Source organism: Panthera uncia, assembly GCF_023721935.1.
Source record: "Panthera uncia isolate 11264 chromosome A1 unlocalized genomic scaffold, Puncia_PCG_1.0 HiC_scaffold_17, whole genome shotgun sequence".
NCBI classification, from domain to species: Eukaryota; Metazoa; Chordata; class Mammalia; order Carnivora; family Felidae; genus Panthera; species Panthera uncia.
In genome coordinates, this window is record NW_026057577.1 from 31,429,739 (window position 1) to 31,453,209 (window position 23,471).

Genomic DNA, 23,471 nt, shown 5'->3' on the forward strand with positions numbered 1-23,471 from the left:
GTAAGGGAGTGGCGGAGAGTTGAGCTTTCCTGTGAAGTGATTGTGGTTTGTGGTTTCCGTGGTCGCACCCTCCTCCCCCGCCTCCGAAACTTGGCTGGCGGGTGGACGTGAGGATTGCGGAGCCCCAGCTCCCGCACGCGCGGCCGGGGCGAATGTGAGGGTGCAGTGCTGTCTTCCTCGGACCGGGTCTGGCTGGGAAGGTGCGCCACACCCGAGTGGACTTTTGGCGTGTACCAAGTTAACCTTTGTTGTGCAATTACTCAGTCTATTCGTGCTGGTTAATAGGACCTACTTCCCTCTGGTTAGTTCTGGTATTCACGGGTGGCGTTGGAGTCTTTCTTGTGGACTTTTAAAGGAGTGTGCGTGTGTGAAGCACTTGTTGGAACAAATGTGGACCGAATGCCTGACCCTGGCTTGAAGGCAGGAATGGCTTCCCAACAATGCAGGCGGCAGTTGACTCAAACCAGGATTGGCAGACACCCTCATGTCCTCCTGCCTCTCTAACATTTTTTTGGTGTTTGTTTTGTACAGAATCTACAGTTTAGAAGATTATGTTAAGATATGGTAAGTCTCCAAATAAACTTAGGGCATATCGTATATATGTTGAAGGAAACGGTTACATCATTGTATTGTTGCCACAGGATAAGCATTTCCATGAGAGGATTTTTTTTTTTTTTTTTTTTGGCACTGACTTTTTAAAGGACACTACAGGTATATGTTACTTTAAGAAAATGTAAGTTAGGGGCGCCTGGGTGGCGCAGTCGGTTAAGCGTCCGACTTCAGCCAGGTCACGATCTCGCGGTCCGTGAGTTCGAGCCCCACGTCAGGCTCTGGGCTGATGGCTCAGAGCCTGGAGCCTGTTTCCGATTCTGTGTCTCCCTCTCTCTCTGACCCTCCCCCGTTCATGCTCTGTCTCTCTCTGTCCCAAAAATAAAATAAAAAAAACACAACTGAAAAGAAAAAAAAATTTAAATTACTGTTATTAAATAAATTAAAATAATTTATACAAATTTAATTGTTATTTTGTTTCATAAGATGTTAAAAGTGGAGAAATTACCGATAGCCTCTCGCCAGTTATTTATCCTTCTTAACTTTTAAAAAATAACTGTTGGGGCACCTGGGTGGCGCAGTCGGTTAAGCGTCTGACTTCAGCCAGGTCACGATCTCGCGGTCCGTGAGTTCGAGCCCCGCGTCAGGCTCTGGGCTGATGGCTCGGAGCCTGGAGCCTGTTTCCGATTCTGTGTCTCCCTCTCTCTCTGCCCCTACCCCGTTCATGCTATGTCTCTCTCTGTCCCAAAAATAAATAAAAAGTTGAAAAAAAAAATTAAAAAATAACTGTTTTATCCACTTTTCTTTCAGACCCACAGATGATTTAAGATGTCGTCTGTGCCCCCCCAAGAGTTGACAGTGTAATGTAGGGAAGGTATATAGCCTAGATGTCTTGCAGGGCAGACCCTAACAGTACTTGTGGATGGGTCAAATTTTATACACTACTAACGATAAAAGAAACTTGAGGACGCATGGAGAGGGGGCTAATAAGTTTTGTTTGGAGAAGTCCAGAAAGGCTTCTGGAAGAGAATGGCGTTTGAACTGGATGAAACATAAGTAGGGTTTTGTCAGTGGAGGAAACATAAAAGAGAAGAGGAGTTTGTGGAATTGTGACATAACTCTTCTGGTTTTCCTTAAATTTTTGGCTCTTTTCAGTTGTGTTTTTTTTTTTTTTTTTTTTCAGTCTACTCATGCCCGAGATTCTATCCAACATGTCTCAGTTTTTCACACCATTGACGTGGCATCACCTTCATTCCCATCATCAACATTTCATTCCAGACAGTGATTGAGAGATCAGGGGTGCCTTTTCCACGGTGAGAATCTCTTCTCACAGTCTCCCTGTCTTCAAACTTAGATACTAAAGTCCAAGCTTCTCTTCTTGTCGTGGATGTCTCACCTGACCTACATGGTCACCTGTACACCAGAGAGCTGAGTGTCCTAGGGGCTTCTCAGCCTCAGCATGCCCAGAATGAGACACTTTTCTGGAAACCTAAACCACATGTGGAGATCAGCAGTAACTGGTAGGGTCCTGGAATTTTTTTTGAGAAAGTAATAGCCTGAGACATGACGGACAGACTGGTTGTTGCAGGTGGTGGTGTGTAGTGCTAGTGAAGATCTGGACAAGGGAACACTGTCCTCTGCTTGTGTTGAAGGTCCTGAGATAGGAATGAACTTCATGTGGTTTGAGACCTAAGAGAAGACCTGTATATCTTGAAAACTTTTGGGGTGGGGAGAAGGCCTCACATGAGATTGCAGAATGCCAGGTCACATGTTTGAATTTTATGCTAACAGCTGTAAGCAGCTATTGTGGGGAGTTTCATGATCTGGTTTTTTTGTTTTTTTGTTTTTTTTTTAAAGTTTATTTATTTACTTAAAAAATTTTTTTAATGTTTATTTTTGAGGGAGAGGCAGAGTACGAGTAGGGAGGGGCTGAGCGAGAGGGAGACACAGGATCCAAAGCAAGCTCTAGGCTCTGTCCGTGATGTCAGCATGGAGCCCTGTCAGCATGGAGCCTGACGCGGGGCTTAAACTCATGAACTGTGAGATCATGATCTGAGCCAAAGTAGGACGCCCAACCGACTGAGCCACCCAAGCGCCCCGAGGTTCACTTACTTATTTTTGAGAGAGAGAGAGAGAGAGAGAGAGGGAGGGAGGGAGAGAGAGGGAAGTGTGAGTGGGGGAGGGGCAGAGAGCAGGAAGGAGAGAGAATCCCAAGCAGGCTCCACACTGTCAGTGCGGAGCCCAGCACAGGCCGAAGCCATGAATGGCGAGATTGTGACGCGAGCGGAAGTCCAAGGCTCAACCCACTGAGCCACCCAGGCGCCTTTCGTGACCTGATTTTTTAAAGGAAGAGCACTCCTGCTTGTGCTTCGAAGCCTTGTGTACAAATGAAAATAGGGAGTTAAGCAAGGAAGATGGTGGGAATGCAGTGGTGGGGATAAAGGGAGCTGTATTTTGGGGAAATGAGACAGGACTTAAATATGGATTGGATGTAGGGGTGTAGGCTTATCTGTAACTATTTCCTCAATGATACCCCTGCTCCCATTGTATTTTATCCCTTTCACGATGAGCTTTTAGTCATATCTCATGACTCAAGTTAGCCCTTTCCTTTCTGGTAGCAAACCTTCTCACCAGGAGGTGTCCTGCATTGTATTGTACCTTATTACTGATGTCCCTGCTTGCTTTTTCCTCCAGGAAGTGGGCTTCTGAGCCCCTTGATAACCTTAGCATTTGACTTGGTACCTTGCCTGGAGGGCAAATTAGGTACTTGTTGAATGAAGGAGGAAAAAGTGGCTTCTCAGCTTGGAGTCTAGCTTGTGGGTGGAACTGTGATGGATGAGGCAGTAGTCTGATTATGGCAAACTGAAAACCATCTCCATTCCATTCTTCTTCCTTTTCTACCCGTATCTAATCAGAGATGAAATCTTCTCCATCCAGTGTTCATCTTACATTAATTACTTTTTTCTGTTTTCTCTACTTCCACCGTAGTTTAGATTATCTTATCTTTGAACTATCAAAACTACTTGTTCTCTGGATAAATTGTTCTATTATTGTTTGCTTTGGTGCCTTTTTCATATTTTTTCCTTTGCCTGGAGCACTGTTCTCTTTTTCATCCATCTGACAAACTCATTTACTCTTTAAAACCCACCTTAGATGTCACTGCCTCTGGTTTTCTCTTAGAACTCAGTGCTTCTTGGGTCGTTTGTACATATTCTGTGGTTGCATCTTTTATACTGTTTGGTAAATATTTTTATGTATGCCTTCCTCCCAGCTGAGGGTTTCTTAGAAGTGAGGTCCAGGCTTTTATTTTTGACAAAACTTAAAGTATGATATACATGTAGAAGAGCGCTCAAATCATAAGAGTACCTGCTTATTGAAGTAGTTGAGCGAAGACCATCACATCCACTATCCAGACCAAGAAACAGTAAATTACCAGCCAGTACTCTGGAAATCCCTTCTTATCAGTTTGAAGTCACTACCTGTCTCTGTGCTCATTTCAGTTTTTAATCTGATATTTGGGAACATTATAGTTGCCATAGTTAGTTGAGTGTCATAGTGTTAATTAGTGTTTGCCATAGTTAGTTGAGTGTCTTCCTGTCTTCCCCTCCAGCTTTTCAGTCTTTATACCTAAGCAGAACTCACATTCATATCGCCTTGCTGAACTGGTCAGACTCTGGTTGGCATTCAAGGGCTTCTGAATTCTGGCCCTAACTTAACTTGTTCAAGTTTATTTTCTACTGTAAATTCAAATTAATTTTCTACTTACAGTAGACGTATGTGTTCTCTGCACCTGCCAGCCATTCATACTAGAGTGCCTCATCCTTCTCTGACACAAATGCCATCCATTTATGAAGGCTTATTAACATGTTTTACCATTGAGACATTTTTCATCATTGCTGAAATGATCTTTAATTGATGAGAAATCTAAAATTTGCCCCTGATTATGACATTCTCACTATCCTGTTTTTTGGTATTTTTTTTTGGGTGTTTTTTGGTGGTTAAATATATGTAACAAAATGTACCGTTTAATTATTTTTATGTATACTGGTGGCATTGAGTATATTCACGTTTTTGTGAACTTACCACTGCGATCCATATCTGGAATTTTTTTCATTTTCCCAAACTGAAACTTCATATTCGTTAAACAGTAACTCCCCATTTTGCCTCTCTTCAGTCCCCTGACAACCACCATTGTACTTTTCTTCTCTTAAATTTGATTACTGTAGGCACCTTACGTAGGTGGAATACTACAGTCTTTGTTCTTTTGTGACTGGTTTATTTTACTTAGCATAATACCTTCAGGGTTCACCTGTGTTGTAGCATGTGTCAGAATTTCCTTTCTTTTTTAGGCAGAATGATACTCCATTATCTCTTCATCTGTTGATGGATACTTCGGTTGCTAGCACTTTTTGGCTGTTAATAACACATCTTCACCAACACTTGTTATTTTCTTTCTTTTTAAACATTTTATTATTAATGAGAGAGAGACAGAGTGAGTGCATGTGCACGCGAGCTGGGGAGCAACAGAGAGCAGAGGAGGGAGAGAGAACTCCAAGCAGGCTCTGCCCTGTCAGCGGGGAGCCTGTCGCAGGGCTTCATCTCAAGAACTATGAGATAATGACATGAGCCAAAATCAAGAGTCAGTGCTTCAAAACCACAGTGAGATACCACCTTACACCTGTCAGGCTGGCTAACATTAACAACTCAGGCAACAACAGACGTTGGTGAGGATGCGGAGACAGAGGATGTCTTTTGCATTGCTGGTGGGAATGCAAGCTGGAGAAGCCACTCTGGAGGAGGTTCCTCAAAACATTAAAAATAGAACTACCCTACGACCCAGCTAATTGCACTACTAGGTATTTATTGAAGGGATACAGGTGTTCTGTTTTGAAGGGATACATGCACCCCAATTTTATAGCAGCACTATCAACAACAGCCAAAGTATGGAAAGAGCCCAATGTCCATGAATGGATGAATGAATAAGGAAGATATGGTGTGTGTGTACACAGACACACCCCCCCCCCACACACACAGTGGAGTATTACTCGGCAATCAAAAAGAATGACATCTTGCCATTTGCAACTAAGTGGATGGAACTAGAGGGTATTACGCTAAGTGAAATTAGTCAGAGAAAGGCAAATATCATATGACTTCACACATATGATGACTTTAAGGGATAAAACAAATGAACATAAGGGAAGGGAAACAAAAATAATATAAAAACGGAGAGGGACGAAACATAAGAGACTCTTAAATATGGAGAACAAACAGAGGGTTACTGGAGGGGTTTTGGGGGTGTGGGCTAAATGGGTAAGGGGCATTAGGGAATCTACTCCTGAAATCATTGTTGCACTATATGCTAACTAATTTGGATGTAAATTAAAAAAAATAAATTAAAAAATGTCGATAACCCATTGAGCCACCCAGGCGCCTTTCTTTTCTTTCTTCCTTCCTTCCTTCCTTCCTTCCTTTCTTCCTTTCTTCCTTAATAGCCATCCTAATGGAAGTGAGGTGGTATTTCTTTGCAGTTTTGATTTGCATTTCTCTGATAAGTGATGTTGAGTATCTTTTCATGTGCTTGTGATCCATTTGTATATTTTCTTTGAGGAAATCTCTGTGCAAGAGTTTTAATTGGGTTGTTAGCTCCCTACCCCCCTTTTGAGTTATAGGAGTTTTTTATGTGTTCTGGATTTTAAAAAAATTCCAGCATAGTTAACATACAGTGTTACAGTTTCAGGTATATGGTGTAGTGATTCAACAATTCTGTGCATTACTTAATGCTCATCATAATAAGTGTATCCTTAATTCACCTATTTCACTCACCCCCACCCACCTCCCCTCTGGTAGCCATCATTTATAGTTAAGTGTCTGTTTTTTGGTTGTCTTTTTTTTCTTTGTTTTGTTAAATTGTACATATGAGTCAAATCATATGGTATTTGTCTTTCTCTGATTCATTTCACTTAGCATTATATTTTCTGGATCCATCCATGTAGCAAATGGCAAGATTTCATTCTTTTTTTATGGCCGAGTAATATTCCAGTGTGTGTGTGTGTGTGTGTGTGTGTGTGTGTGTGTGTGTGTTTTGTAACACACACCCCACATCTACTTCATCCATTCATCAATCGATGGGCACTTGGGCTGCTTCCATAATTTGGCTATTGTAAATAATATTGCAATAAACATAAGGATGCATGTATCTTTTTGAATTAGTGTTTTCATATTCTCTGGGTAAATATCCAATAGTGGGTGTACATTCTGGATATTTATTACTTTTCAGTATATGATTTGTAAATATTTTTTCTAAGTTTATGGGCTGATAATGTCCTTTGATTCATGAAACTTTTACATTTTGATCAAGGTCAGCTTACCTGGTTTTTCTTTTGTTGTTTATGCTTCTGGTGTCATGTATAAATCATTGCCAAATCCCATAGCATGGAGCTTTTTATGCTTTTTTTCTCCCCTCAACTACACTGTGGACATCTTGAGGGAAGGAACTAAGTTACTATTGTAGCTGCTTTACCCTTCAGCACAGTGAGCACATGGTGAACAAGGAGAAAGTAGGGAAACATTTTTTTTAATGTAATTTTTAAATGGTCATAACGAACACTCAAGATTTATGTGTAGGGTGGGGTGTTTCCTGCTCTTGGTGATTTGTCATTGATTATGTCTGTCTCATGAATTAGGATGATAACGTGTTTTTAGGCGTTAGACAGTGTGTGAGCACAGGAGGGGCAGAGAGAGAGGGAGACAGAATCCAAAGCAGGCTCCAGGCTCTGAGCTGTGAACAGTGAGATCATGACCTGAGCCACCCAGGTGCCCCAGGGAGGAGTTTTGGGTTTTTTTTAATGTTTATTTATTTATTTTTTTATTTTGAGAGAGAAAGGACGGGAGGGGCAGAGAGAAAGGAAGAGAGAATCACAATTAGGCTGTGTGCTGCCAGTGCAGAGCTGGATGCAGGGCTTTGAAGTCAGGAACCATGAGATCAGGACCTGAGAAATCAGGAGTTGGACACTCAACCAGCTGAGCTACCTAGCCTGCCTTAGGAGTTTTTAATCTTTTAAGTCCCAGCTGGAGAGCTTAGAGTTTGAACTTTGCTATCTGTGTAATGAATAAGAGAATTTATGAAGTATATTTATTTAAACTTCTAATGTGATAAAATGATAAAATTTAATTCCTGAACAGGAAATTTTTTTATTCATATTAAGTGGGTTGTCTTGCAAGTAAAACTAGTGAGCTAGTTCAGTACTTAAATAGCATTAAATTGCAGGCTTACCTTCCTTAAGACTCTTCTAGACCTTAAAATCTTTTGGTAGATGCCGAGCTCCTTCAGGGTAATTACATCCTTCTGAATCTTTGACTCCTATGATACCTGACTCATTTTTTTTAATTAAAAATTTTTTTAAATGTTTATTTACTTTTGAGAGAGACAATGAGACAGTATGAGCGGGGGAGGGGCAGAGAAAGGGAGATGCAGAATGCAAAGGAGGCTCCAGGCTCTGAGCTGTCAGCATAGAATCAAGCTCATGACCTGAGCCGAAGATGGTTGAAGATGGATGCTTAACCGACTGAGCCACCCAGGTGGCCCAATTCATTTATAAAGCCATATCAGATACTCTTCAATAAATACTGAATTAGTTATAGTAGGTATACATATGCTATATATAGGATTGTGCCAAGGGGTGGAGGCATGGTTTTACATCCAGTTTATTAAAGTTAAAAAAAAATTTTTTTTTTAATGTTTATTCATTTTTGAGAAACAGAGACAGAGCATGAGTGAGGGAGGGGCAGAGAGAGCGGGAGACAGCCAGTCAAAGCAGGCTCCAGGCTCTGAGCTGTCAGCACAGAGCCCGAAGCTGGGCTTGAACTCATGGACCACAAGATCATGACCTAAGTTGAAGTCGGACGCTTAACTGGCTGAGCCACCCAGGCGCCCCTTATTAAAAAAGTTTTTTGTAATAAAACTCATAGCACCTAAAGATAGACACTGGTAATGTTTTGGTGTACATCCTCTAATCTTTGTTTTTGGGTATGTATATTGACAATAACTTTTATAAAAATTAGTTTTTACTTTGTCTTCTTTTGTAATCTACTGTTCATTTGTCATAATTTGAACATTTCCCCTATTAGTAGGATAAGATTAACCTTTATTTTATGTATCCCTTTGAAAAAGGAAACACCACCAAATATACTAGACAATAACATCAATTGTAAGACCCATCCAGATGTTAGAGGCTTAAAAATGTGAAATATGTATGCTTTAGAACTGATGATATATGATTAATTGCACAGTACTGATATAGCATATTAATGATCGCCGACTATTCCATTTTGTAGGTTCTTTTTGATCAGCCCTATTAGACATTTAGTTTGCTTGTAGAGCCGTGTTAGTGTAGCTCAATCTTCTCCCCATCTTTGATTATTTCTTGAGGTTAACTTGGAAAAGTTTTCCTACTCTTAAAGTATTTTTTAAATTATAGTTAAACATACATAAGATAAAACTTCCCATTTTAATAGTTGTTAAGTGTACACTTCAGTGGCCTTAAATACATTTATGATGTTGTGCAACCATCATCACTATCTATTTTTGGAACTTTTTTGTCATCCGAAACAGAAACTTTGTATGTATTTGACAGTGACTTCCCATCCTCCCCTCTACCCAGCCTCTGATAACCTCTCTTCTACTTACTGTCTTTATGAATTTGCCTATTTTAGGTACTTCATATAAGTGGAACCATACAATATTTGTCCTTTTGTGTCTGGCTTATTTCACTTATTGATACAATGTTTTTAAGGTTCATTCATGTTGTAGCATGTGTCAGAATTTCCTTTTTTTTTCCCTTAAAATTTTTATTGTGGTGAAATAAACATAAAATGTACTATCAATGGGGTGCCTGGTTGGCTCAGTCGATTAAGCATCCGACCTTGGCTCAGGTCTTGATGTCGCAGTGAGTTAGAGCCCTGTGTTGGGCTCTGTGCTGACAGCTCAGAGCCTGGAGCTTGCTTCGGATTTTGTGTCTTCTTCCTCTCTCTCTACCCCTCCCCTGGCTCTCACTCTCTCTCAAAAGTAAACATTAAAAAATTCAATAAAATTTGCTACCATTGATTAATGATATAGTTTAAATATTTATTTTGAGAGTGAGAATCCCAGGCAGGCTGTGTGCTGACAGGGGAGAGAGAGACTGATGTGGGCTCATTTGTGACCTGAGCTGAAATCAAGAGTTGGTCGCTCAACGGATTGAGCCACCCAGGTGCCCTTTTGTGTTTTTTTAGAGAGATAAAGAGAGATTGTGTGCACGTGTGTGTAAGAGAGCGAGCGTGGGGGAGGGCCAAGGGAGAGACAAAATCTCGAGCAGGCTCCATGCCAAGTGGGGAGCCCCATGCAGGACTCAATCTCAGAACCCTGAGCTAAAATCAAGAGTTGGGATGCTTAACTGACTGAGCCACCCATTTGTCCCTAAAATTTACTCTTACTTGTTTTAAGCCTACAGTTCTGTGATATTAATTACATTTATGTTGCAATGCAACCTTACCACCATACATTTCTAGAAATCTTTTTATCTTGTAAAAGTAAAACAACTCCCCATTTTTATTAAACAACATTATGAACTCCCCATTTCTTTCTTACTCCAGTTTCTGGCAGCCACTATTCTACTTTGTCTCTTTGACTGCTCTTGGTACTTCATAAAAGAATCATGTAGCATTTGTCTTTATGTCTTGTTTTACTTATTAACTATTTACTTATTAACTAATTCACTTATTAACATATACTATGTCTGTATGTCTTGTTTTACTTATTAACATAATATCCTCAAGATTCATTCATGTGGTAGCATATGAAAATTTCCTTCCTTTTTAAGGCTGAATAATGTTTTATCATATGTATGTATATATACACACACCACATTATGCTTATTCATTCATTTCTTGATGAATGATTACTTCCATATTTTAGCTACTGTGAATGCTGCTATGAACATGAATGTACAAATATCTCTTGGAGACCCTGCTTTCACTTTTGGATATACCCAGAAGTGGAATTGCTGGATTATAGGGTACATTTATTTTTAATTTTTTGAGGAACTGTGAAACTTACCACTTTATATTCCTACCAGCAGTGCCCAAGGGCTCTAATTTCTCTATATCTTTGCCAATACTTGATATTTTCTTTTTTTCTTTTTTTTTATGGTAGCCATCCTAATGTATTTGAGGTGGTATTACATTGTAGTTTGTTTTTTTTTAAATTTTTTAACGTTTATTTATTTTTGAGAGACAGAACATCAGCAAGGGAGGGGCAGAGAGAGAGGGAGACACAGAATCCAAACCAGGCTCCAGGCTCTGAGCTGTCAGCACAGAGCCTGAAGCAGGGCTCGAACTTAACAAACTGTGAGATCATGACTTGAGCCGAGGTCGGATGCTTAACCAAGCGACCCACACGCCCTCATTGTAGTTTTGATTTGCGTTTCCTAATGATTGGTGATGTTGAATATCTTTCATGTGTTTTTTAGACATCCCTATATCTCTGGAGAAATGTCTATTCAAATCCTTTGCACATCATTGGGTTGTTGTTTGGTTTTTAGTTTTAGGAGTTTTCTCTATTTTCTGAGTATTAATCCCTTATCACATATGACTTGAAAATACTTTCTTCCATTCTCTGGGTTGCCTTTTGATTCTGGTAATAGTATCCGTTGATACACAAAAGTTTTCATTTTGATGAAGTTCAATTTATCTATTTTTTTCTTTTGTTACCTGTGTCTTTGGTGCCATATACAGGAAGTCATTGCCAAATCCAGTGTCATGAAACTTTTACCCTGTGTTTTCTTGTAAGTTTTATGGTTTTAGCTCCTACATTTAGGTCTTTGATTCATTTTGAGTTTATTTTTCTTTATGATGTTAGGTAATGGTTCAACATCATTCATTTGCAGGTGGTTACGCAAGTTTACTCAAGACCATTTGTTGAAAAGACTGTCTTTTCCTCATTGACTGATTTTGACACCTTTGTCAAAAATCATTTGACAGTAAATGTCAAATTTGACTGTAAATGTCATTTCTTTCTGGACTGTCTGTTCTGTTCTGTTGGTCTATATGTCTGTCTTTATGCCAGTACCACACTGTTTTGATTACTGTAGCTTTGTGTTAAGCTGATGTCAAAATAGCTCTTGAAGCTAACAGTATTTTGTATTATTCTGTGGTTTAGTTGTATGTATATGCTGTTGTGAAAATCAAATGAATCCATTTAACTTTCCTGTGTTTTGATTGTTGAAGTGATTACACAATTGTTTGAGTTTGTTAAAACTCAAGGAATAGTATAACAGAGTGAATTTTAGTGCATATGAAAAGTGATACAATAGGTAAAAATAGGTTTTTTTCAAGTTTGATTACTTCCTCAGCCCAAATCATTTTTTCCTCATGAGTGACTGTGAAGCCACACCATTAAAAGTAAAAGTATTCTGGGGCGCCTGGGTGGCTTAGTCGGTTAAGCGTCCAACTTCGGCTCAGGTCATGATCTCACGGTCCGTGAGTTCGAGCCCTGCGTCGGGCTCTCTGCTGACAGCTCAGAGCCTGGAGCCTGTTTCCGATTCTGTGTCTCCCTCTCTCTCTGACCCTCCCCCGTTCATGCTCTGTCTCTCTCTGTCTCAAAAATAAATAAACATTAAAAAAAAAAAAAGTAAAAGTATTCAAGGGATTTTCATTATAATGTCCATGTTAGCAGATTTAAGTCTTTTTTTTTTTTTTTTAATGTTTACTAACTTTGAGAGAAAGAGAGAGCATGTGTGTGAGTATGAGTGGGGGAGGGACAGAGAGTGAGGGAGAGAGAGAATCCCAAGCAGGCTCCCCACAATTCTGTCAGTGCAGAGACAGGACTTGACATGCTCAGTCTCAGGAACTGTGAGAGATCATGACCTGAGCCAAAATTATGAGTCAGAAACTCATGAGTCAGATGCTCCAGGTGCCCCTGGAGGATTTAAGTCATATTAGTACCTTCTATTTTCTTTTAAGAAAAAAAGTTAAATACATCAGGCATCTGTGAGCACTTCATGGAACAACAGTTCCTAAAATTTGCCCAGATTGTGAGTGTGCTAGCTTCCAGACCTTAAGGGTGTTTGTACAGTGTGTTGATCAGCTCAGCCCCTCACATGGTGGGCTGGCTTGAACGTGCTGAACAGTGTGGGGAAGTGGACAGTCTGGCTTGACTTGCCCTGTCTCATGCTGTTTGCTCACTTGCAAGAGCACTATACTAAATTCATGTGTTATTGAAAGTTCAAAATGTGCAGAAATAACCATGCTTCAAAATAAAACTTCAACATTGCTCTTTCTCTGTTGGAGCTGCTAAATGTTCATTATTTTCTTCTTTAGTTTTTTTCATAGCTATCAAACTTCTCTATGTGACAGTGTGCCCCTAGCCCCATTTCTAATGGAGCTTGAAATTAACATGATTTCTGTTTACTTGTTGATGGACTGTCATCTATCAACCCCAGTTTTTGATAGTGATTTAATTTGTGCTTATTCAGTGGCTCAAGTTTGGAGTAATGAATATAATGTAAATATGATTTGAAAGGCAACTTTGAGTGTTCCTTAAAAAAAATTTTTTTTTTAATGTTTATTTATTTTTGAGAGAGACAGAGACAGAATGCGAGTCGGTTAGGGGCAGAGAGAGAGGGAGACACAATCCGAAGCAGACTCCAGGCTCCAAGCCGTCAGCACAGAGCCTGACCTGGGGCTCGAACTCACGTGCTGTGAAATCATGACCTGAGCAGCAGTCGGCTGCTGAACTGACTGAGCCACCCAGGCGCCCCTTGAGTGTTATTTTAAATGTTTGTAATATAGATTGGTCATTTGGAACAAGTATTACATGAATAGTGTGATTTGCTTTAAAAACATTTTTTTTAATTTGAATTTGTTTTTTTAATGTTTATTTAGGTATTTTGAGAGGAAGAAGAGAGAGAGAGCGGGCTCACAAGCAGGGGAAGGGCAGAGAGGGAGAGGTGGAATACCAAGCAGGCTCTGTCAGCACAGAGCCCGATGTGTTGTCACAAACTGAGATCATGACCTGAGCCAGGATCCAGAGTTGGATGCTTGGTGCGCCTGGGTGGCTCAGTTGGTTAAGAGTCTGACTCTTGATCTTGGCCCAGGTCATGATCTCATGGTTCTTCGTGGGTTTGAGCCCTGTGTCTTTGCTGACAAGTGCAGAGCCCACTTGGAATTTTCTCTCCTTCTCTCCGCCTCTACCCTACTCGTGCTTGTTCTCTCTCTCTCTCTCCAAAATAAATAAATAAACTTGGAAAAAAAAAAAAAAAAGATGCTTAACCGGCTGAGCTGCCCAGGTGCCCTGGGTTTTAAAATTTGTTGTCAGCTGGGGGCGCCTGGGTGGCTCACTGGGTTAAGCATTGGACACTTGATTTGGGTTCAGGTCATGATCTCATGGTACTTGGAATACAGCCCCAAGTCAGGCTCCATGCTGACAGAGCAGAGCCTGCTTGGAATTCTCTCTGCCTCTTTATCTCTGTCTTTCTTTCTCTCTGTCCCTCCCCCTCCCCCTTGCACTCTCACTCTGTCTCAAAAATAAAGTAAATATACTTAAAAATTTTTGTCGTCTGTCCCATGTTCCAATTATAGTAGAAGAGCAGGAATTACACTGTGGAAGTTGTTATAATTTTAAGCTGTAAAGTTTTTTTAAAAGAGACTTCCAGGGCTTTAGAGAAGAAACAAACTATCATTTGCCTTAAAATATTGTAATGAATAATTTATTATTATTTTTAAAAAAATATTTATTTTGAGAGAGCGTGTGTGGGTGCATGCAAGCAGGGGAGGAGCAGAGAGAGGAAAGAGAATCCCAAGCACGCTCCTCCATTTACTGACTGAGCCACCCAGGTGCCCCTGTAATGAATAATTTGATCCAGTTTAATCTCAGTGTTAAATAACTGGTCTTATTCCTTAATTGCTGATTTAAAGACTAGTTCTATCCTGGATTGCTTAATTTTGGCTATTGCATTTAATTGTATTGAGCTGTGGATTTCCCTCATTTTCTTATTCTGAGATTTCATTATTAAATATTGTCATAAATAAGTGGACCATCATTTACATTTTCAAAATGTTTTATTGTATCATTTTTGTTTTGTTTTGTTTTTGTTAATATTTGACATGAATTGAAGATGTGAATTGGAAGCCTGTTTAATTATTAGGTTACATAATCCTCTACTGGTTTATTAACCAGGTATAACTGCAGACTGTTCTGAAAACTGAAAGTGCTATCATAACTCAGGAAATGCATTCAGTGTGGCCCATTTCAAGTGACATGAAGGATAGGAGCCTTTGCTAATAGTCTGTTTACCCTGTGCAACTCTGATACATGCTTTTCTTTGCAAGCAAAGATGCATTGTTAACTATTCTCTCATGGTATGATGAATATTTCATTATGTTAAATATTTCAATATTAATCTAGACTCTTAATCATGGTTTGTGAAAAATGATAGTGCAGTGAATAAGGCAGAAGCTGAAAGGGTAAGTCAGTGTTCATGGGGTTTTCTGTTTGTGGGGATCTCTGAATTGGTAAAGGTTTCTTACAGTCATCTTTTATCATTTTCTTTCTTCCTTGGACCTAAGGGTCATCATATTCTTAGAAAAGCTGTAGTCTGACTTTGAAGTGTATCTTTAGAAACCTGTCATTTTGCAGAGAAGTGGCTAAGTGAAATGTGAGCTTGATCTCTTGGGAGGAGGAGGGAAAACCAGGGAAATGGCAATACTTGAGAGAAATTTAAGCTTCTTTGGGGTCATTAAGACCAGTGAAAGACATAATGTTTTCTAGGTATCTTTATTGAGTCAGGGTCAGAGGCAGCATTTAGTTTGCTTTATCTCTACTTCAGTGGGAAGGGTTCAATTAAATACAATAAGTCTGCCTTTCAAAGCACATGCTGGGAGATGTTAAGAATGTGTAAGTCACCTTTGCTAACCTCAAGAAGTTTACAAACTAATGGGATTATTAGTCTTGCTATATCAGTCTATACTTACTTTTGCTAATCTGTAAGAAGAGACATTTCTTATTTCTTTCCACAAGTGCTAATGTTGCTAAATGAAACCTAAAACAGTCAAGGCTGGTATTAATCATTTATAGATTGTTACTAGGTGAAAGTTATCATGCTCAAAAAAGCCATGGTCCCTGTGTTCAAAGGGGAGTTCCCAGTTTCCTGGGAGACAGATGCACTGACAGTGCTGTGTGGCAAGTACTATAATAGAGATACTTGTGAAGTGCTGGGGGAACCCAGAAAAGAGGCAACAGCTCTTTCTGTGGGAGCAGAGGACATTTGTGTGAGTCTTGAAGGAAGATGGAAAAGTCTGGAAAGATGCTTTGGGCAGAGGAAAGGGCTTTTATAAAGGCCTGAAGACATGAATGTGCATTGGAGAAGAATTTCATGGAGTGGATGTAGGTGACTAGTCTGTTAGGCTAGTTGCAGTCAGGTTTGTAGACAGGAGTTTGGGTTTCACCCTGTTTGTGGTGGGGAAGTAGTCCCTTAGCCTTTGAGGAGTGGATTCTATGATAATGATAAATTAGGCTGTCTGGATAATGATTGGAAATGAGAAGACTTCTAGATATTTTAAACCAGAATGTAGGCCAGAGCCCAGAGATAGGAAGGGTTAGTAGAGTCAGGTATTTACTGATGTACAGAGGAGGGGTAGGGAAGAGGATGAGAGGCCTAGAGTCTCCTTCTAGGGTAGCTGGTTGGGTGCATCTTTGGTCAGCAGAAATGGAGAAAGCCAAAGAGGGAGAAGATTTGGAGGAAAAAGCTTGGCTTATGGCCTATGGAGTTTGAATAACAGCTCTTCAGTTGCTTGTTGGGAAAAGTCCTTTAGATTGGGGAAATGCTGCTCTGGCCACTTCTGACATTCACTGTGGTAGCTGTGAAAAGGTGGAGTTTGCTTCTTTGTTTTTTGGAGGGTGGATGGGTAGAGGGGTTGGTTTTAGGGTTTCTTAAGTAGTATTATAAACTATAAGAATAGAATGGGTCCAGTGTATTTAAAAAATATATATGTGTATATATTAAATAAATATATATAATTAAAAAATATATATTTTAAATATGTTTAAGTAATCTCTACACCCAGTGTGGGGCTTGAACTCAAAACCCTGAGATCAAGAATCAACGTGCTCTTCTGACTGAGCCAGCCAGGTGCCCAGGGCCCAGAGTATTTTTAAATTGGGAAAGATAAAGACCAAACCTCTAATGCCTTTGATTTCTTTGCTTATCTTCAAACCTTATTTTTTGTCATTTAAATATTTATCTTCTATTTTTCACTCATGTTTGTTCTTGGAAGTCATCAAGGTTCTTTGTTGCCATTGTCTCCTCTTATAGCCTGAAACAGTATCCTTCCCCTCCTCTCCTACAAGAGATCCTCAGTGAGGACTCCCTGACCTTTTGGGGACTCCCTCCTGGATATTCCTCTTGTATACTGATGTATTATAACTATTTTCTGTTGTATTGTAACTGTTTTCCTGTCTAGACTGAGCTCTTTCCCCCACCTTTTTTTTTTTTTTTTTTGAAAATCTTCAAATGTATAGAAAAGTTGAAAGTAATAGAGTGAGCACTTGATTCATCAATTCACTTAGATTCACCAGTTGTTAACATTTTTCATGTTTGCTCAGTTGCTTTATATAAGCTTTTTTTGAGGCATTTGATAGTGAACTGTTGATACCAGGGAACTTCACCCTTAAATTCTTCAGCATATAATTCCTAAGAATAAGACACTGCCTTTACCTAACTACAGTATCACATGAGAAATTCTATGTCACAGGAGAAATTTTACATTGATATAGTAACATAATTCCATTTAAAGAGAGGTCCAAAAATCTTGTTGGTTCTCCCTGGGAACTTAGGAACTTGGGAGAAATGCAGACTCTTACATCCTACCCTAGACCTACTAAATCACAGTTTGCCTTTTAGTAAGATTCCCAGAAGTACTTACTGATCTCATGGTATAGTCCATAGTCCTATTAAATTCAAACCGTTGTCCCAGTGATGTTTTTTATAGTTTTTTTTTTTTTTTTTAATGCAGGAATCAATAAAAGATCACATAGTGCATTTAGTTGTCATGTCTCTGTAAAGTATTTCTGTCTCCCTCGTCAAATTGGCACTTTGGAAGAGTTTAGGCCCGTTTTGTAGATGCTCTACGGTTTGGATTGGTCTGATTGTTTTAATTTTTGGCAGTACTATGTATATGATGATGTATCTTTCTGAGGGCATCACAACAATTGTCACATTGTTCTGGTGGTGATGCCAAGTTTAAACACGTGATTAATTAGCATCTGCCAGATTTCTCCCTTGTAAAGATACCTATTTCCTTTTGTACTGTTGGGGAGGAAGAATTTCCTTTACCCTTAAGATCCTTCTAGCTGGACTAAGAACCAAATAGACATTAGAGTGATTAATAGGAGAAAATCGAATTTAATAATGCACGTAAGGTGGGGCACCTGGGTGGCTCAGTTGGAAGACCATGCAACTCTTGATACCGGGTTTGTGAGTTCAAGCCCCATGTTGGGTGTAGAGATTACTTAAAAATAAAGTAATAAAAAAAAAAAAGTGTATGCAAGGGGAATCTAAGCAAACATGGAAATTCCAGACAGGCAACAAAATACTTATATGAGCTAAGGAGAAAGATAGGGGCCTAAGGATATGAAGGAGAGAAAGACCATTAGAAGGAAGGTGAAAGGAGACGTTTGGAAAACAAAGGTTGCCCTATTAGTAGATAATTTTCTTAGGTAAAGATAATTTGTTAATAGCTGTCTTCCTAATACAAGCAGGCAGTTGAGGGGGAGGTAGAGAGCTTTTACTGAATCTGCTGGGTTTTGATTACTTTTAATTCAAAATGTTCATGCCAAAGCGGCCCATTTGGAGGAGGCCTGCCCCTGGTCCTCACAGTACTTAATAATTAATTGCTGTGATGATCTGATAGGGAATTCTTTAAGAAAAAAAAATTTTTAATGTTTATTTATTTTTGAGAGGGAGAGAGAACAAGCAGGGGAGGGACAGAGAGAAAGGAAGACATAGGATCCGAAGCGGGTTCTGTGCTGACAGCAGAGAGCCTGATGTGGGGCTCAGACTCACAGACCTTGAGATCATGACCTGAGCTGAGTTGGCCACTTAACCGACTGAGCCACCCAGGTGCCCCTTTTTAATTGTTTTTTTTTTTTTAATGTTTATTTATTTTTGAGAGAGAGGGAGACACATGGAACGTGAGCAGGGGAGGGGCAGAGAGAGAGGGAGACAGAATTTGAAGCAGGCTCAAGGCTCTGAGCTAGCAGCACAGAGCTGAACATGGGGCCCAAACTCAAAAACCCTGAGATCATGACCTGAACCAAAGTCAGAAGCTTAACCAACTGAGCCACCCAGGTGCCCCTAAGAGGGATTTCTAATTAGTCTTTTTGTCCCTTGCATGTAGCAGGATCCTAGGATGTGGTAGATGGTCAGTGAATGGCAAAATAGATTATCACTAATGACAAAATTAGTTTCACCAGTATTAGAGACAATTCTTATTTTCACATTCAGTCTGGGTAACTTCCTAGACTCATTCCAAGTTCAGGCATCTTTTCTCCTGGCTCTCCAAGAGTACAGTCCTCTTCCTGTGGTCTTCTCCTCAGCTGTGTGAAAAATTTCTCTGCCTTTTAGTCTCATTGTTCTAAAACAAAAACCTCTTTTCCCTTTTGTCTCTCATTTCTTTTGTGTGAGTCCAGATGCTGGTTTCATCTTACTTGCTTTTTTGACCAGAGTCATTCCAGTTTCTTATGGAAACAGGGACTTCCTGTGCGTCTATAATCAGTTGTCTGTTACAGTGACTTAGTGCAGCTTTCTGAGGAACACTCTTCTGTTGTTCATGGTCTCAGCCATATGGGGTAGAAGGTGAATACAGGAATAGAGATATTCAGTTCATACTGTATAAACACTCACTTCAGCAGCTTTGGAGCTTTTTGTTTTTTCCTTCCCTTGATCTTATGTGTTTTCTTGTTGTGTGTTCCAGACACATAGGCCTTCTCTTTCTCTAAGTCCCGGGAGATGTACTTTGTTACCTCAGCCTGAACGCTTTTCCCCCAGAAACTTACTTGCTTGACTCTTCCCTTGACTTTCAAATTTAATTTAAAAAGTTATCAAGATAGAAAGGTCCTTGAAGGACCCCATCTAATTCCATTACCATTGTCCTGGTTAATTTTCTTCCTAACGCTAATATAGTCTAGTTTACTTATTTATCCTGTTACTATACTGTTGTTTCATGAAGGCAGGGTTTTTTGGTTTTGTACCATGCTGTTAGGAATAGTGCATACATGGAGAAAGCACTCAAATATGTGCTGTTGGAGTTGCTGAATGGTTGACTGAATATTGTTTCTTTAGTTTTACCTTTTGTCCTTTGCTTAGTGCTTTTGCTAATCATTGTGTTTCCTGATGATTGTGGAATGACAGTGTTTTCATTCAGCTGTTCTTGTGTTTCCTTACTGTTTTTGGTGCTCTCAAGAAAACAAGAAAAGGAACATAATAAGTGATTAAAAGTTTTATTACAAAAATAATTATAATTTTTATAAAATAATCATTATCATCACAATCGTTAAAAATTAATAAATATCTAGCCAAGTGTCCTTTTTCTCATAGATTTGTATACCTGAAAGGAAAGGGACAGCTTCTATGTGCCATATAAGTGCCTGATATAAAATGTATTTGGGTATGATGATCACATAGAAGTCATTGTTTAATGTAATGCAGTAGATGGGAGACTTTTTACTCTTTTTTTTTTTAATTAAAAAAAATTTTTTTTTAACTTTTATTTTTGAGAGAGCGAGTGAGCATGCACGCAGGGGAGGGGCAGAGAGAGAGACACACACACACACACAGAATCCGAAGCAGACTCTAGGCTCTGAGCTGTCAGCACAGAGCCCCCCACCTGGGGCTTGACCTCACAGACCATGAGATCATGACCTGAGCTGAAGTTGGATGTCCCACCGACTGAGCCACCCAGGCACCCTGGGAGACTTTTTACTCTGATGATGTTTTGGCTCTTATTTATTTATTTATTTAGCTATTTAGTCATTAATTTATTCATTTATGAGAGAGAGACAAAGTGAGCAGGGGAGAGGCAGAGAGAGAGAGAGGATCCCAAAGCAGGCTCTGCACCATCAGCAGTGCAGAGCCCCTTGAGGGGCTTGAACTCACCATGAAATCTTGACCTGAGCTGAAATCAAGAGTTGCTTGCTTAACCGACTGAGCCAGGCAGTTATTTCTTTCTTTCTTTCTTTCTTTCTTTCTTTCTTTCTTTCTTTCTTTCTTTCTTTCTTTCATAAAGTTTATTTACTTAGCTGAAACCAAGACTTGGGATGCTTAACCCACTGAGCCACTAAGGCACCCCTGTGTTTTCATACCTTTTATTTTCTTATCCCTTCTTCTTCCTTCTGCCTCTATTCCCAACCTGTTTACATTTTAGAAGAAAGTGACAGGCTTGGTGGGAGGGAATTTAGTAAAATTGGCATATGTCAGAGTGAGTCTTAATTATAAGGGTTACCTTGTAGGGTTTTTTGTGGTTTTTTTTTTTTTTTTGACAGTTACTGGAAGATTGGAGAGTTGAGATTCCAACATCGTGTTAACTCTGTTTAATGCAGATGCAACTTGGCTTCCCTGTTACTGCATTGAGGAATCCACAATCCTATATCTTGTGCAATGTGACAGTTAACCATTACTGTGGGTACTTTTAATTTTAAAATTTCCTGATTTGCATTTAAATGAATCATCCTAACATTGCATCAACTTAACCTTGCTGGTAAAAAAAAAAATGGCATGGAGTAGCATGGTAAGGATATTCTAAAGCCTTGGATTGGACAGGTTTTAAGAATGATGTGGCCATTCTGTTGTAAATGAACATTTAATGTATTTAGAGAAGGTATGTAAGCTCTTCTCACCAATGAGGCAGTTTGCCAACAATCAGCCTCCTTGGTTCTGATGGAACTATCCTTTTATTTTCTGCTTATTGCTTCTCCATTCCTCTTTCTATCGTAAAGATTGCTAGTCATACGCCTACATCTCTACCCCTTTCTGAATTTATAGTGAACTTTTGTGTAATAGCCAGGATTGCTATTTATAAGGTAATGAAGACTGAATAACTACAGTTTAACTTTTTATTTAGTTCCACTAAGCATGATCCCTCCTGGAAAAACCTAAAGTTGCTGTAATTCATTAAGGTTGGCTAGCTCTAGTAGGTTTTGTAATAGATCTTGTGAAGGAGTGCTCTGTAAGCTAATTGGAAAACTAGAAACTGCCAACAGTTTAAAAGTTATTTGTTTAGCTACTCTAAATAATACCATTAGTTGTAGAGAAGCAGAAGATATAACAAAGATTAAGGCAGGAGCTTTGTCTTGGTAGGCTTGTAAATATTTTAAAATCAGTTTGTATAAATTCATTTCAACTAATACTGTGTCTGCTCTGCATAAAGCAGCTTGCCAGCAACTTAGGAGATATAAAGAAGCATAAGCATAGTTATCATCCTTAAACTTAAAATATAGCTAGGAAAGCCGTAGGTTAAACTTGGGAAAAATTAATTACAGTTAATAAAATAATTCACAAGCTGTTGAGAGAATGCAAATGAAACAAATACTAGAATTTCAGTGCTGGAAGGACTTGGAGCCTGGGATTCAACCCCCTTTATTTTATAGGTGAGAAAACTGAGGAGCCAGTAAGGTAACTGGACTTGCCCAAGTCAGAGAGTAAGTTAGTGACAAAGCTAGTACCAGAAGCCATGTTCTTTCCAGAGAACATAGTCTCATTAGATTTAAATGCTCTACTTGTACTTTCTGAAATCCTTTTTGGGTTGGGGTCACCAGAAGCATAACTTGGCTCTGTAGTATAGTTTAATAATGTTCGGCATCACTTTTGGCAGGGTCTTTGATTAAAGGTGCTGCACAAGGCACTCTGCTTCCATCATGGTTATTGAAAGACTTGAAAACACCCTGAATGGATTCTCAATTTTCTTTTTTTTTTTTTTTTAATTTTTTTTTTTTAACGTTTATTTATTTTTGAGACAGAGAGAGACAGAGCATGAACGGGGGAGGGTCAGAGAGAGGGGGACACAGAATCTGAAACAGGCTCCAGGCTCTGAGCTGTCAACACAGAGCCTGACGCGGGGCTCGAACCCACGGGCCGCGAGATCGTGACCTGAGCCGAAGTCGGCCGCTTAACCGACTGAGCCACCCAGGCACCCCTGGATTCTCAATTTTCAAGTGTCAGTATATTTCAAGTTTTTCAACGTGAGTGAGTGATTGAGTCCTTTATGTTAACACTTTTAGCAGCCAGAGTCTGGTGAATTTTTATTGGGAGGTTGGAGACCTCCTCAGAGACATTAATTAATAGAAAGTGGAGTTCTGGAATATAGAACTGGAAGGGACTTCAGGGGAGAATCTTGTTCACTGTTTGCAAAGTCTGGACCAACAGAGCAAGCATACTACTAAGACATGTTTGTCTCACACTGTGGCAAAATATTTTTGAGTGAGTTGCTGACACTAGTGAGACTTCACATAAATATGTGCATCTCTGGGTCTTTTGAAAAAATTCGTATGATCTGCCAACCCTACATCTGCGTGATAAAGAGTGCCTGGATTTACCTCTCCTGGCTTCTACTGGTGGTCTCCTGGAGAGGTCAGGTATCTTTTGCAATTTATTATTGTGCTTATACTCTACCTTTTTTTCAAGTTAAGAAGAAAGTGGAATTATTTTGTATCCCAAAGTATCAAAATTAGAAACAGAAAAGACCAAGAGGGCTTTTTTTTTTTTTTTTTGAGAATGTTTTTATTACTAACGAGTGTGCAGATTTTTGGGGTACTCTTGTTTTTTCTCTAAGCTAAAGCTAGCTCTTTTCATGTGTCAGAGAAGCCATTGTGTGTGTGTGTGTGTGTGTGTGTGTGT

At 39.5% G+C, this 23,471-nt stretch overlaps 1 protein-coding gene across 4 annotated transcripts in view; it reads left to right on the top strand.

Moving 5' to 3' along the window:
* The window catches only part of CTNNA1 (catenin alpha 1), a 184,651-nt gene that overhangs the window by 6,220 nt on the left and 154,960 nt on the right, over nt 1–23,471 (top strand). The window contains exon 1 of one of the 4 annotated variants that reach the window (XM_049649299.1): nt 14–564. The exons of the other annotated variants lie outside the window; for them this stretch is intronic. Coding sequence (XP_049505256.1) covers nt 552–564 — 13 coding nt within the window. The 5' untranslated portion in view covers nt 14–551. Of the gene's footprint in view, nt 1–13; nt 565–23,471 lie in introns of those variants that run through there. 4 annotated transcript variants of the gene reach the window in all.